The 15227-nt window shown below is 44.7% G+C and overlaps 1 protein-coding gene across 2 annotated transcripts in view; it reads right to left on the reverse strand.

Moving 5' to 3' along the window:
• The window catches only part of Irak3 (interleukin 1 receptor associated kinase 3), a 93135-nt gene that overhangs the window by 46350 nt on the left and 31558 nt on the right, over positions 1-15227 (reverse strand). Inside the window, exon 1 of one of the 2 annotated variants that reach the window (XM_050165503.1) lies at positions 9262-9571. The exons of the other annotated variant lie outside the window; for it this stretch is intronic. Coding sequence (XP_050021460.1) covers positions 9262-9394 — 133 coding nt within the window. The 5' untranslated portion in view covers positions 9395-9571. Of the gene's footprint in view, positions 1-9261; positions 9572-15227 lie in introns of those variants that run through there. 2 annotated transcript variants of the gene reach the window in all.

Consider the following 15227-nt stretch of genomic DNA (forward strand, 5'->3'; position numbering starts at 1 on the left):
CCAGCCTGGTCTACAGAGAGAGTTCCAGGACAGCCAGGGCTACACAGAGAAACCCTGTCTCAGAAAACAAAAACAAAAAACAAACAAATGTAGGTTCATGTTCAAGAGAAGCCGCCCAGGAAAATCCGTCTTTGTCTTCGTATGTCACACACCCAGCACCGACGATCGATTCGCATTTGCCAAATGACACACAGAGACCCTGAGGACCAGCTCAAGTTGTTACCATTCATGACACGGGCGAACCGAGGCTGGTCCCACGAGGGGCCGCAGCGGGTGATTCTATTACAAGAACTCGAGAGTTCATCCCACCAGCTATGAGAATACTCACACTTCTAAAAGGAGCACAAAGTTGGTAGCTTCTGCTCTACAGGCGGTTTCTCCAGTGGCGAGAGTTTAGGTACAGAGACTAAGCATTGTTTTAATGCTCGTAGTTCTCACAAGAGCAAAGGAAGCACTCGCAAAGATTAAGGAAATCAATCAACTTTCCAAAGCCCAGAGATGTCAGCTGTCCCACACTCCATGCCTCATTCTCCTTCCTCTTTCCTTTTTTCTTTTTTCAACTGCTGGATTTCCCTTTTCAAAGAGCAGCAGGACATACCTGTGCTGTCCCCTCCTGCCATGTACACCAGAGACTACGGAAGAAGAGAAGCCCCGCGTTAACCCCACTTCTGAGATTCAGCTGTGGTGTGAGTGGACAGGCATCAAGTGCGCTGGCTGCGTTAGCTACCTAACACAGATCTGCACAAGAGAGTATAAGGAAAGCTAGGTTAGGTGAGAGGATTTTTCTGCAGAACTTGGAAAGAGACTCGCCAATAGTCACTTAGAATTGGTACTGCCTGCGTGCGTGGGTGGCTTCCAGGACTGGAAATTGAATATGTTTTCTCTTTCTCCTACTGGTGATTCATTGCGTATCTTTAATGGATTTTCCCTAAGGATAAGGCATTTTGAATAGAAATACCACTAAAGAAAGACTAATTATCTGCAACCATAAAGTTCTATAAAACAATAACTTCAATTTGGTGCAACAGGAATGTACTTCTTGGCCAGTTAGCTACAGTTCATATTCTTAGTTTCCACTAGAACTTTCCTTACTTTTCTCTCTTCCAGAATATAGGGCTGTATTTCTTCATAAATCAAAGAGCAAAGTTCCCAATAATTAACTGTATTATTAAAGAGCATTTTAAAATAGAAAGATAAAGTAAGAAAAGTGGGCTGTAGTTGTAGAAAAACATTGTTTTGGAAGGCAAATCTTACTAAGAGACACCTCATCACAATAGAAATCGAAAAATAAGGAGACCTGAGAAGTTGAGAAATCTGTTGACCTGAAAGTAACAATCAGACAATATCTCTAGATGCTCAGAAGTCTTTGCAGGCTGTTTTGAACAGGTCAAATGTCTAGATAGTGCTAACCACTGGGGAATTCAGTGACAGAAATCTTGTCTCCATATGCAAATATGTCTCTGGAGGGGGATTTTCAGAATAACGCAACACTCCCCAGTTTGCAATCTCTGTATTTGCATGTGACCACGTGCCAAAGCCCTAGGAAGTCAAGGCCGTATTCATGCTGTTTGTTTCTGGGTGACATAATGGGAAAGCTAAGCTTATTCTTCTCTGTTTTTCTACAAAACACACAAAGAAATAGGTTTGGTTTCAGCAAGCAAGAACAATAGCAAATCCTTTATGAGGAAGGATATTTTAAAATTCCAAAGCAATAAAACAAAATTAAAGTGTGTAAGTTGCCTGTGCATTCCTCATACCAGACAGCAGTAACACCATGAGTGAGCCAATTTTGCAAGAAATAATACTTATCTAAACTTATGCACACGTGAAGTCTTTATTCCATACTTGAGGAGGAGCTCTATAACATAGTGAGAGCAAGGGTGGGGGAAACTGACAGTTTCTCAAATGTTCCCCAATGAACACGTTTTCTCGACACAGATAATGACAGCGTTTGGGCTTTGGCATGAGAACAGGTTGTTCTCGACACCAGCACTTCAGCCCTAAACTTAGAGGCCAGGCAGCTTTTGACCAGGTGAGGTGGCGCACGCCTTTAATCTTAGCACTTAGAAAGCAGAAGCAGGTGGATCCTTTTGAGTTTGAGGCTAGCCCGGTCTTTGTAGCAAGTTCCAGTGTAACTAGAACGACACAGTGAGATCTTGTCTTAAAAACAACAAAGCCTGTGTAATGTCATTCACTGAAAATGACCAATACTATTTCCCCACGTCTCTCTCCCACTGGAGTCTTCCTTGGGGCATTTATATAAGTTCGCTCTTTATAAAATCAGAGAATCTTTACAAGCAGTTACTACAGCACCATACTAGTGTAGTCTTCATTAAACATTCTACCTACTAAGATTTTAGATGTCTAAAAAAAAATAGTCTCAGTTGACTTCTCATTAACTGATTCACAGTGTAAACAGCGGCTCTGTTCCATCTCTAGTTTTAGATGCTAAGGAATCAGTGTGAAACAGGCAGATCAGAAACAAGAACAACAAACAATACACCCGAATAGCTTCCTTCATGAGGTGCATCGGTTAGATTTGGCAAGGTTTCAACAACGGGCTGCATAAACCAGCCTAAGGAGAGAAAACATTTTTGGCTCACAGGCTCAGAGATTTCAGTCACTATGACAGGACAGTGGTTCTCAACCCGTGAGTCATGACCCCTTTGGGGCCTAAGACCACTGGAAAACACAGATATTTACAGTACATTCATAACTAGCAAAATCACAGTCATGAAGTAGCAACAAAAACAGTCTTATGGTTGGGGTCAGCACAACATGAGGAACTGTATTAAAGGGCTGCAGCACTAGGAGGGTTAAGAAGCACTGTGGTAGAATACAGAGAAGCCTAGCAGCTTAGTTTAGGGGTGCCAAGAAGCAGAGCAAGTGGGGATATCTGCACTAGGGCCACCCCACCTTTTTCATTCCACCCAGGCCCAAGCTATGGGATGGAGCTGCCTACTCTCAGTGCAACCTCCCTCTCATGGTCAAGCCTCTGTAGAAACATTCTCGGTGCTCCAGAAGATGCTCTACCAATCTCCTAGGCACCTTCCCAGTCAATCAAGTTGACAGTCAAGAATAACCGTCAGTAGAAATAAACAATATCAAATATGGAAGGTAAAAATGGGGAAGTGGTGTGGCTGAACGTGAAACACGAGAGATAAGAAGCATAAGGAGGGTACCAATGTACAGGGTTTCTCTGTGCAGCCCTGGCTGTCCTGGAACTTGCTCTGTAGTCCAGGCTAGCCTCAGACTCAGAGATCTGTCCACCTCTGCCTCAGTTCCATGACTGCCCCGCCGGGTTGCCAATTTTATAGGTGCCTTCAAGGCATGCCAAAGCATAGAGTAGGTGAAGAGGGAGGCCTCAAGGTTGTCTGCAGGACAATTGTCCTGTGAGTCCAAGAAATAGAAAGTCAACATAGAGAGCGAGGAGGGAGAAAAGTTATGTGAGTGCCCCATACCTACTAGCGGCGAGAGGGGACGCTATCTCAGGGTTATGAATGAAGCAGCGATATTTCATGTGTAAAAGGCCCACTGACTGCTCTTTTTAAAAGGCATTTTAGAAAGAAGGGTGAGAAAATCTCACCTAGAAGACAGCTACATAATCCACATAAAACTCTCATGTTGGTTTGGTTGAAGATAGCTGTGGTCACCGTGGTACGTGGTTATATTATTATATAGATCTAAAAGGCAAAGTCCATAATAACAGTTGCTTAGAGACAGGATGTCGTTTGTGGGGAGAAAAAGCTGAGAAGTCACAAAATATTAATCTTTTGGCCTAAATAAATAAAAGATAAGATTGCTATTAAAATTGGAAAACTTCGGGGAGTAGAGGAGAGACATTTGAGGAATGTGAATTTGAAGACATCGGTCAAGTAGGTAAACAGAAAGGTGATGCTCACATTTAAGAGAGACCCAGGCTAGAAACTTGGCAATTAGTGACATCTGAACAGAATTCCTAGGTAGTGGGTATGGGCCATGGGTACAGTCCAGAGGCATCATAAGAGATAAAGAGCCACTGTCACAAAAGGAAGAAATAAGACCCGAGTACAGTTCTATAAATACACAGTGCTTCATGGAGAGAGGACAATCCAGTGTGTGAAGTAAGATGAAGTCTTGAGGGCAACCAGTGCATTTAGCCATGCTGGGGAGGTTCAGCATCAGGACCAGTGAGGGATGAAAGCCTAAATGGAGAAGGTTCAAGAAAGGATAGAGCAATGGACTAATAGAATAAATAGCCCCTTTGAGGAAGAGGAGATAAATGGCTGGTAGCTTAGAGTAGAAGTGAGATCTAATGTCAGCCTTGCGTGATGGGAGGAAGGATGCAGTGGTCCATGTCAAGCCACAGTCTGTCTTCAGGATGGGAAACCCATTGGCTGTTCCTGAAGTGAGGGAAGGACACAGTGCCTCCTTCTGAAGAGGACAATGTGGAAGGAGGAGGACCAAGAGAAATGTCAGCATGTGGGTACCCAACAGATACGGCCTTAGCCCATGGTAAATGGGACAGGGGTGATTTACATCAGAAGTATGGGCCCCGGCTAAACCACGGCCTCTGTGATCTCCCCCAGAATCAACCTCAGTCTAACAGTGAGAAAGACAAATCCCAGTTGAGGAGCAAAAAGCGCTCCTCAAAACTATCAAGGTCATCAAAACCAAGCCTGAGATGTCGCAGTTCGGAGGAGACAGAAGTAAAAGCGACATGGTAGCTCAGTGCGGGAACTTGGGTGGAATCCTGAAGAGAGAAGGGAGGCTAGGTGAAAACTGGAGGAAGCATGAATAAAATACAAACCTCAGGCAAGGAATCACGCGTCAGTCTGGTACCACGCTAGTGTGGAAGGTTGATAATAGAAGATAGTGGGTCCAGACTTGACGAGTAATCCAAGTAAAACTTACATGCAGAGTAAACCTGGGAACACTTAATCATCTTCTATGCTCTTGCTGCAAACCTAAAACTGTTTTAAAAGGTAAAACCATTCAATATTTTGAAAATAAAAGGAAAAGATGCGCTCTGGGATCTGATCATTTCATTAGTCTTAGTCTGCCTTCATGAACTGAACTTGAGACAAGTCACTTAAGAGTCTCTAGCAATCCATTTTCCTGTCAATAAAATGGGAATGGGGGCAGGGTCTACATTTTTATAGCAGTTCAGGAGACAGTCTATGTAAAGTACTTAACACGGGGCCAGACACCAGCAGATACTCCCAAATGGTAGCTGTTAGTATCCCTGGTCTTAATGCATACATTAGCTATTCAAATGCATGATTAATGTGCTATCGGATTTATTTATTTATTTAAAAAATGACTATTCACTTGCATAATTTATTTACTTTTAAGAGATTTACTTTTGGTGATGTTTTAATTATGTGTGCATGTTGAGGGGGTATGGACTTGTGAACGTGGGTATTCAGCGAAAACAGAGACAATGGGCTTCATTGTCAGATCCTTACAAGTGGTTGTGAGCTCACAGACATGGGTGCTAGGAACAGAACCCATGCCTCTGGAAGGGCAGCACACACTCTCAACCACTGAGACATCTCTCCAGTCCCTTATGAGAGAAAGAACACTGAATAGCATCTATTGCGTAGAATCTATAAAACAACAGCGAGTTTTCCCAGTATATCTTATAATGTTGAGAGGTTTGACAGCATGAATTGTCCCAAACTATTTACTTTGAATATCACTTATGGTAATGGGAATGAAAGAATGCTCATCAGAGGTTCTGTATGCTGTCATTATGTCTGCAAAGCCAGCAGTTACCACCAACAATCCGATATGACCTCGGAATTATACTAATTTTACTAACAATACTTAACAGAAGTGGCTCGAGGAATTTGGTGTATGTGGTAGCGCTGGAAGCAGACGGTGCCTCCAGATGTGCCTTACGCTTCCCACCCACGCTTAACGCATCAGCTGCTCCAGGAGACAGACCTAAGCATTTGTACATTCAGTCTTGCATGGTGATTCTAGCATGCGAGCAACCAGGCTCTTTGGTCCCCCACACATCTACCCAACACAGGGACGGCTATGTGATCTGCCTGTGTCTCAACTGTCTTTGGTAGCTGTGATCACCATCATCGGGGATCACGATCAGCCTAGCACAGTTTCTCCTGTCACTGTTGTGATTCCTTTGCATCTGCACTTGGGGTCCTTCGTAGCTTCAGGTTCTTGCTCGCTTAGTGCACAGGTCATCTGTGAGTAAGTGTGTGTGTGTGTGTGCTGCATGCACGCACATGTGTAATGCACATACACTACAAATCAAGCTCAAGGTTTCACATACTCAAGCATTTACTCAGCTACCCTTTCAGAGCTCAGCACAGCTCCACGGTTCAGCTCCCCAACCCTCTCCTTGTTGCAGAGATCTAGTTTTCCCTTCCAGGACTTCCCCCACCTCCTTTTCTCCCCTCTCTTCGCTGCACTAGTAGGGGACAAGGCACCATTCCCTGAACAGGCAGTTACCTCTACATCGAGGAGTACACATTTTTAGAATCGCATGCCAAGGCATACCATCCATGCTCCATACAGAGACGGATTTTGGTCCGCAGTATGCACCAGGTCAAACCCCATAAACCAAACTGCTGTCTCCAGTGAGCATTCCAAACCGACCTGTGGAATGAGTCCAGGGAGCCTGCAGTCATCGGCCCTACACTGTCAAAACCTGATTAGTAACTCACACCTGCCTAGAATTTGCTCCATCACCTGGAGAAAGACAAATATGAACAATCAAATCTTGTTACAATTCATGCTACCTTCTCCATTCCATCAGATTAAAAAAAAAAACTCCCCTTTAAATCTCCAATTTAAAATCTTCCCACCTAAAGTCTCAACCAAATGTACCTAGCTTCAGCGTCCTCCTCCATCTGTCTAGATATCCCTGGTTTGTCCTTGCGTCGGCCATCTTTGTTAATTTCCACAAGGGCAAAACAGAGCTGTGTGTGTGAGCAGCACACTGAAGTGTGACACAGAGCCGTGTGTGAGCATCACAGTGAAGTGTGACACAGAGCGTGTGTGTGAGCACCACACTGAAGGTTTTTTTCCAAGTCAGATTTGCTCCCTTTTAGGAGTCTGCGAGATGCACGAGAGAAGGGTATAACAGCAGGTAGAAGTGGGCAGTGTGGCTTGTGGTTAACAGCGTGAACATGAACCTTGGATACAGACGCCCCGAGCTCGAGTCCTGGCTCTGCTCCTTCCAAATGTATAGACATGGGCAAGTGACCTCACAATTTGTAACCTGGTGTCCTTATGTATAGAAATGCTTGCAGTGACTACAGTACCTGAGCCACCGGTGGGTGGAGGGGGGTATGAGGCGTGACTATTTGGAGTTTAATGCTATAGAGAAAGGTGGGGAGAAGGAGAGAGAAAAGAAGCCAGTTAATGGGCTGGACTTCCCGAAAAGCAGCGGTAAGCAGGGCCTGAGTGCTGACTGTTCCCTTTCCATAGGGCACAGTTCTTCCATTTTCATGGCCTCCACTGACTGCCTTCATTAGCTATGACATGATCTGGCCCCATGCGTATCTGCTCACTGGACCAAAAATATTTTGTTTTCAAAATGCAATAATCCTCAGAAATATATAGACACAAATACTGCCTATGCCATGTTCTAGCTCAAATAGGGAAACAAACTGGTCGAGGGATCTTATCTCTCAATGGCAGGCTGGAGATTGCTCTGTTTTGCCACAGTCCAAGTCAAGTATCCTCTTCTGAGATGTCTGCCAAAAAATCTTATTTTAAAATTCTAGTTTAGGACTAGAGAGATGGCTCTCCAGTTAAGAGCACTGGCAGCTCTTCCGGGAGTCCTGAGTTCAGTTCCCAGCACCCACATGATGGCTCACAGCCATCTATAATGGGATCTGATGCTCAGTTCTGGCCTGCAGGTGTACATGCAGATAGAGCATCATATATATGAAATTATAGTTTTAAATCACTGAATAAATTGTGTAAATACTGGGGACAGAACCGAGCCCTTCCTCGTGCTAGGAAAGCATATTCTACTTCTGAATTGCTATCCTTAGCCCACTCCCAAAGCAAGTTTACACAGATGCTAGAGTTTCAGCGGCTGCAAGCATGCTGCTTACCAGCCACAAAGAAGTGTTCTGTTCACAGGGTTGCTGTTCTTGGGAAGAAAACTCACTGATTCAGATAAAGTGGTTTAAAAAATACTCACATTTATTCCCAATTAACATTAATTGTGACAGCCTGAGGCACTAAATCCAACCCCAAAGAGATCGCTTGCCGTGGCAAAGCAGAGATTTTTGTCATTACCTTACCGCTTCCAACACACAATGACTCAATTTGCATAAAATGGATTTTTGAAGATAACTTTCTAGACAAAAATAAAGATGCTTTCTTTACAATTTCGTTGCACCAGATTTGGCAAATAAGCAAGATGTGTTTAATTAAAAGAACCGGGAGTCACATTAACTGTGAACTATAGTGTTTCCTTGTAAATTATTGAAGACGCATTGAAAACACCAAAGTAGGCTCTGCAAGCCTGAGTTCCATCCCAGGATCCCGTGGTGGTGGAAGAGAAAACTGACTCCCAAAAGTTGTCCTCTGGCTGCCACAGGAGTATATGTGCCATGAGCTGGGGGGGGAGGGGGGAGGGAGAGAGGGGAGGAGAGAGAGAGGGAGGGAGAGAGGGAAGGAGAGAGAGAGGGAGGGAAGGAGGGAGAGAGAGAGAGAGAATAAAACAAGGAGATTGGAGAGATAGCATGGTGGTTAAGAGCACTGACTGCTCTTACAGACAGCCTGGGTTCAAATCCCAGCACCCACATGGCAGCTCACAACCACCTGTAACTTCAGTTCCAGGAGACCTGACACCCTCACCCAGACACACATGCAGGAGAATGGCCTTGAATATCTACTTCACCTGTCCACGGTTGGCATCACCACGGTCTGTTTTATTCCATGCCAGGGAATTGAACCTACAGCTTCATTCATGCGTAGATGATCACTCTAACAATTGAGTTACATCTCTAATTCTCTAAAAATGTTTGAATATTAAAATAATTTGGGCCATTTTGTAGAGCCAGGTGACATCACTCACCTATGATAACATTTGCATATTTATGCGCACATTGCAAAGCGAGCGCAACAGGAATAACTTACAAGCGCGAGACGCCTTCTCCATATCTGACTTTCTCAACCCCCAATTTAATACAGCAGCGCCCAAGGTATCAGAGAGGGAAGGGAAGTGAGGGGCAGAGGTCTCTGGGTTAGCTGAGTCCCTTGCGTGGAGGACGGGCAGGTCTGGGTCGCACTCACCCAGGCCGCGCCAGCCCAGCGGACCGTCACAGCTGTCCAGGATCGCGCACAGCTCGCCCAGCAGCGCGGGCGGCAGGTCGAACAGCAGCGTGTGCGCCGACAGCGCGCCACGGGTCCCGCACAGGCCTGCCATCGCCGAGCCCCGGACCCCACGCGGCGAAGCAGGGCAGTCGCCGCCGCTGCCACCTCCTTACACAACCGCGGAAATCCAGCTCCTCGACCGCTGCCCCGAGCTTGCAACATGCCTCGCCCCGGCCCTCGCAGGGCGGGTCCCACATGACGCGGGGAGCCGCTCCCCAGGGATGCCCCTGCAGGACCTGGGCCGTCCCTGCCCCCCACCCCACCCGGGCCCTGAGCCCCGCCTCCTGCCTCGTGTTTTGAATGGTTCCAGCAGCCCTCGGCGGGATGTGACCCGACCGCAGAGACCAGCCAAGAAAGTGAAGGCGGGAGACAGCGGCGGGAATCCGGGAAAGCCACCACCCTCTGCTGCCCTGGGATGGGCGGCCTCCTGGCCCGGATGAACGTGGGGGTCTTCGTTACTTCTTTTAAAGTTTCTCTTTGTCCGGTCCGGAAAGAAATACAGACTCACTGAGAAACTTTTTTTCCTTTCCTGTTTAAACCAAATAAATTTAGACGGAAGAAAGGAAGAAAACGTGTACACACTTGGAGCGGGGGGGGGGGGGGGGGGGGGGGGGGGGGGGAGGAATGGATGAACCACAACAAAACACGCCAAACCAGGGCAAAAACGGCTTATCCTTGCGGCGGCAGAAGGCAGCCCTACCACAGAGCCACTTGGTTTACTACGTTCTCCTTTTCCTTCCTCAAAGTGCTTCAACGAGCTTGCAACAGGGAATTTAAGTAACCATGGCTGCTATTTTGAAATATTCAACCGTTTATACAGGAACGATACGGATGCTACTGAAAACAGAGGTCTTCAAATGTCATCTCCGAAGCGGGAGACAGGACAGTGACTTCTCGACTGAAAAACAAACTGTTGTTCCAAACTTCTCAGGTCATACTCTTTGGGAACAGCTCCCCCTGGAGTTCAGAAGAGGTGTTGCAGGGGCATGCGATACCCCTGCGTGAATTCCCAAAAATAGCAGTATTCTGTAAAAACACACATGAAAACTGGTAGCTAGAACGGTTGGAGCGAAATTTCTGAGGTCTCTTCTTTCTAATGACTACGTTTTTATCAAACTACAAACTGAAAAAAGTCTCTATCTTACTATGTTGAGCAACAGAGGGAAGAAGGAGTTACTGTACTGGGCACCTTTTGGCTTCCTAGGGCAAGGCATGTGCCTGGACTTGTGGACTTGTGTTAGACTTCTGACAAAATGCCCAACAGAGCGACTCAAAAGGAAAGTAGGCTTGTTTGACTCAGAGTTTCGGTCCATGGTTGCTTGACCTCAGTGTCTTTTGGGAGCCTGTGATAAGTCAAAGCATCATGGTGGGAGTATTGGTACAGAAGGATGCTTACTTCACCACAGCTGGAAAGCAGGGAGGGGGAAGGGGGATTGGAGAGGAGAGGGAGAGAGATAAAGAGAGAGCTTATGTGTAAGCACTAGACTAGTGCCAAAATTCCCTTCAAGAGACCTGGTGTATTAGGCCAGCAACCAAGTTTTTAGTATATGAGCCTTCAGAGGACATTTAAACTCCTCCATAACAATAATAGGAGAACTCAGAAATACCGGTATCATCAGATCTTCTAATTCACCACGAGGCAAGGAGAGAGAGATTGGGGACAAGATATACCTTTCAAAGTCACGCCTCCCATGACGCAATCCATCCGTGTAGTCCCCTTATAAGATAGTTTGCCTCTCAACACTGCCACCAGCTGGGAACCATGAGTTCAACACGTGAGCTTTTAGTGCTTCCTGTCCAGGACACAACAGACTCTTCTTCCATCTCTAGAGGGGAACCGTCTATACCCCTGCCTAAATCTCATCTTTGACAGCCACCATGAATACCATCCAGGTTATCCCTTTCACTGTAACTGAAGGAATGAGGGTGGCTGTTGTCACTTATCTCTGTGACTTTAACTGTCACTCTACTGGCTCCTCTCCATCAAGTTGTAAACACAACACACTCTCCAAATCTTCCGGTTTGCTAGGATGATTCACAAGACTCAGGAGACGTTCATGTAGTCATTCCTCAATATTTTTGCCAGGGATCAGTTCCAAGGTTTGGATATTGAGCATGAGACGGGACTAAAGAGCAGGAGGGTGCGGTTGGTTGTTCCAGTGTGTTAGTAAGGGTCTTAGTCAATCAGGCACGACTGTCATGTTTTTCAAACTGCCTACTACACTGCAGACCACCTCTGGAGTTGGATTCAAATGTTACAGAAGAGCTCATTGTAGACAACAAAAAATCCAATCATTCCAAAAATTCCAGGGATGGGGGGGTGCAGTGTTTAGTATAGCCTACATTCACAGCTGCAGGAAGACTCCAGGACTTAAGCATCAGTGCTGACTGTTTTTTATAAATGGACCCACAAAACTATGGGGCTTTTCCTGCTCAGTTTTCTTCCAGTTCTTATCTCCAGACATATTCATGTTAAAATCACCGGGAGCTCTCCATTACAGAATGGAGTCCGGCTGGTCAAAGTTCTGAGGAGTCTGTTTTATGGGGTTATGTTCATTCTCTCCTGTTTCATAACTTACTTTCCCTCCCCCTCTGATGATCACCCCAGTCCCTCAAGAGCTACCAATCCCACCTCTCCTGTGACATTCAGTGAAGAGGGACCTTTACTGAGCATATGTGAGCCTTATACGGTGTCACTATGACTTCCCTAGCAACTCTAGAGTGTGGGCATTCTGATGGTTAGTAAACACTGGAGAAAATTCACGCCTAGAGAATTTACCTTGGACTAAAAGTTTGGGTGCTTTTACAGTAATCCACCAGTCTTACAAATTTTTAGTTGTACCCATTAAAGCCAAACTGCCAACAAAGTTCCATAAGTTTAAAAAGGATATGAGCTGGGCATGATATATGCCTTTAAACCAGCACTTGGAAGGCAGAGGCAGGCGGGTATCTGTGAGTTTGAAGTCAGCGTGGTTTTAAATAGTGAGTTCTAGGCTAGACAGAGACACAAACACAGTGAGACTCTGTGAAAGAAGAATAAGACTAGGGGGAAGGAAGAGAAAGAGAACGAAAAGTAAAAAACTAAAAAATATGCAAACATAGTTGCATCTTAAATCTTTACTGTTTTTAGTATTGAGTGCAGACGTCAAGCTTGTGTTTTCTAGTTGTGTTGTTGTAGAATTAATATGCCTTTCCAAAGAGAAATTACTCTGTAAAATTAGAGATTAATAAAAGAAAAAGCTCTTTAATAGAGCACATGTCCAACTCTGGTTAAAGCCCAAAGGGAAGCTAGCTTGAATAGAAAAGCTTACTAATTTATATACACCTTAGGTGTACGGGCTGCACATACGCTGCCATCTAGAAACCTCCTTCAGGTCCTGGCCCTAGGTTATGCCTAGAATGATTTAAACAGAAACTGGAGACTGCAAGCTTGCACACCAAGGCACATAGGAGATGTACACAGCAATGATTTTGCATATTTTCCAATTACTTTAAGTGCACCTATGTTGTTCTTTCTCAAATACTGTTACCCAGAGTCATTGTTCTCACCTGGCAGAATTATACTTTTCTCAAGAAGAGAACTTGACTGGATGTGGTGGTACTAGACCTTTTTATTTTTTTATTTTATGAGACAGGGTTTCTCTGTAGCTTTGGGCCTGTCCTGGAACTAGCTCTTTACACACCTTTAATCCCAGAAGGCAGGAGACAGTGGCAGGCAGATCGCAGTGAGTTCGAGGCCAGCCTGGTCTACAAAGCCAAGTTCTAGGAGCTGCTACACAGAAAAATCCTGTCTTGTAAAACCAAAACCAAAACCAAACAAACAAAAACAAAACAAGTGAGAGGGGGGAGGGAGGAGGAGAGGGAATCCAGGTCTTAACTTTGGCTGTGACCCTGCCCTGCCCCCTAGAGTTGCTCTTTGCTACAGGGCTGTAAGCCAGGGTTATTGCCTGAACGGATCTATTAGTAAATACTCTCCACCTGGCTTAGCTGAGTTGGTGAACTTTAGGAAGAGGAGCCACAGTAAGACATCTATCTTCCCCTTTCCTTCCGTGTCTCCCTTCTATATAAGTGCTTTCCTGCTCCCAGAAAGGAACACCAGTGGAAAAAAGGGATACAATAAGATTATTCACATTTTTTAGAAGGATGTATGTCTCTCTTCTTTCAGAGTGAGGTCTGTCTAGCAAGGAGAACTTGGCTTCTAGGGCCGGCCACTGCCCTCCCTTCTTCTTGTACTCAGTAACAGATGTCGTTTGAGTCTAGCTTAACTCCCACGTGGTATAGGCACAAACGAATTCTCTGTTTGTTGGACATCCTGAAGTGTAAGTGTTGACACGGCAGACACCACTGCTGTGAGCATGCAAGTTTCTCATCTCCAGTGTCCTTTCAGGGTTCACTTTTAAACACAAGCTTGGGGCAACCCAAGTAAGAATTCTAGAATGGCAACAACTGAGAGTTGAATGAAGTGCAGGGTCCTTCTGAATGCATGGTCTCTGCAGTATCTAAAGCAGTGTCTTGAAGTATCCTAGGCAACACCTTGAAGCTCATGCTGGTTGCAGCTCTCCTTCCTCCTCAGTCTTGGACACTGCCAGTCCCTTGGTTTTAACCACTTACCACTGGATACGTGCTTAGCGGTATTTTCCTTTCGACATTTAGCTACACTTTTTCTGACCACTAGTGAGAGTAAGCATCTCCTATTTGTTTGCGACCTATTCAGCTCCATTCTATGGGTATATGCTACCGAATCCAGTCTCTTGCCCATTTTCTGTTGGCTGCTTGCTGTAAGGGCTGATCTGGATTTCTGATCATTGTTATTGTGGTATGAAATGGGAGCTTTAGATAGATATGTATATTAAAATATTTTCTAGTCTGTTGTTTGGCCTTTACTCATTCATTATAAATTTTAATTACTAGGTGTTCTCAATGTTTATATAGTTTGCCAGTCTTCTGAGATTAAATAACATTTTAACAGTTTTCAGACATCTTTGCTTTACTTCAAATTATAGAGAGATTATTTTACACGGCTTTAAGTTTTATTGTTTTGTCTTTCACATTTAGGGGACAATCCAGCCAGAATTAATTCTTTCTGAATGATGGGCTAGTGATGCTTTAGATGACACAAAGGTAGGTTCCCCGCTCATCTCCAGTGTCCTCTGCGACAAATACCATTCTTACAGCGTTATCAAAGCGAATACCATGTTTCTAAAATGTTTAAAAATAATAAAAGAGAAGCATTTTTTATTCTTGCAACTATGGAATATTTTTGAGAAAAGATTCCTGAAAGCAATAAGTATTTTGTTTTAGAAGAGGCTATTCTTCAATTATTTATTTATTATTTATTATGTATACATATTTATTTATGTATTATGTATTCTGCATGCCTGTATGCCAGAAGAGGACACCAGATCTCATGATAGGTACCTGGGAGGCACCATGTGGTTGTTGGGAATTGAACTCAGGACCTCTGGAAGAATAGCTAGTGCTCTTATCCTCTGAGCCGTCTCTCCAGTCCCTACTCTTCCATTATTTTTAACCCTACTTGCCTACTCTTGGGGTGAGGGAGTTTATTAAAACAAAAAATTGGAGGATAAGGATGAATCAAAGTAAATCTATTTTTAAAAATTACAAGTTTGTCAGTTGTCATAGCGCACGTCTCTAATCCCAGCACTCAGGAGACAGAGCCAGGTGGAACTCTGTGAGTTCAGGACTCACCTAGTCTACACAACGAGTTTCAGGCCAGCTAGCAACATATTGAGACTCTTTCTTTTAAAAAATAAAAATAAATAAAATTACAGGTGTCCTGGAATGTTTTTTCGCAATTGTGCACCTCAGGTCTGTAGTGTAATGACAATAGTTTGTATCACTGCGCTCCTGCTGCCGCCTTTGCT

This window comes from Alexandromys fortis, unplaced genomic scaffold (assembly GCF_014885135.2).
Source record: "Alexandromys fortis isolate MF-2015 unplaced genomic scaffold, M_Fortis_MF-2015_v1.1 scaffold_154, whole genome shotgun sequence".
Taxonomy (NCBI): domain Eukaryota; kingdom Metazoa; phylum Chordata; class Mammalia; order Rodentia; family Cricetidae; genus Alexandromys; species Alexandromys fortis.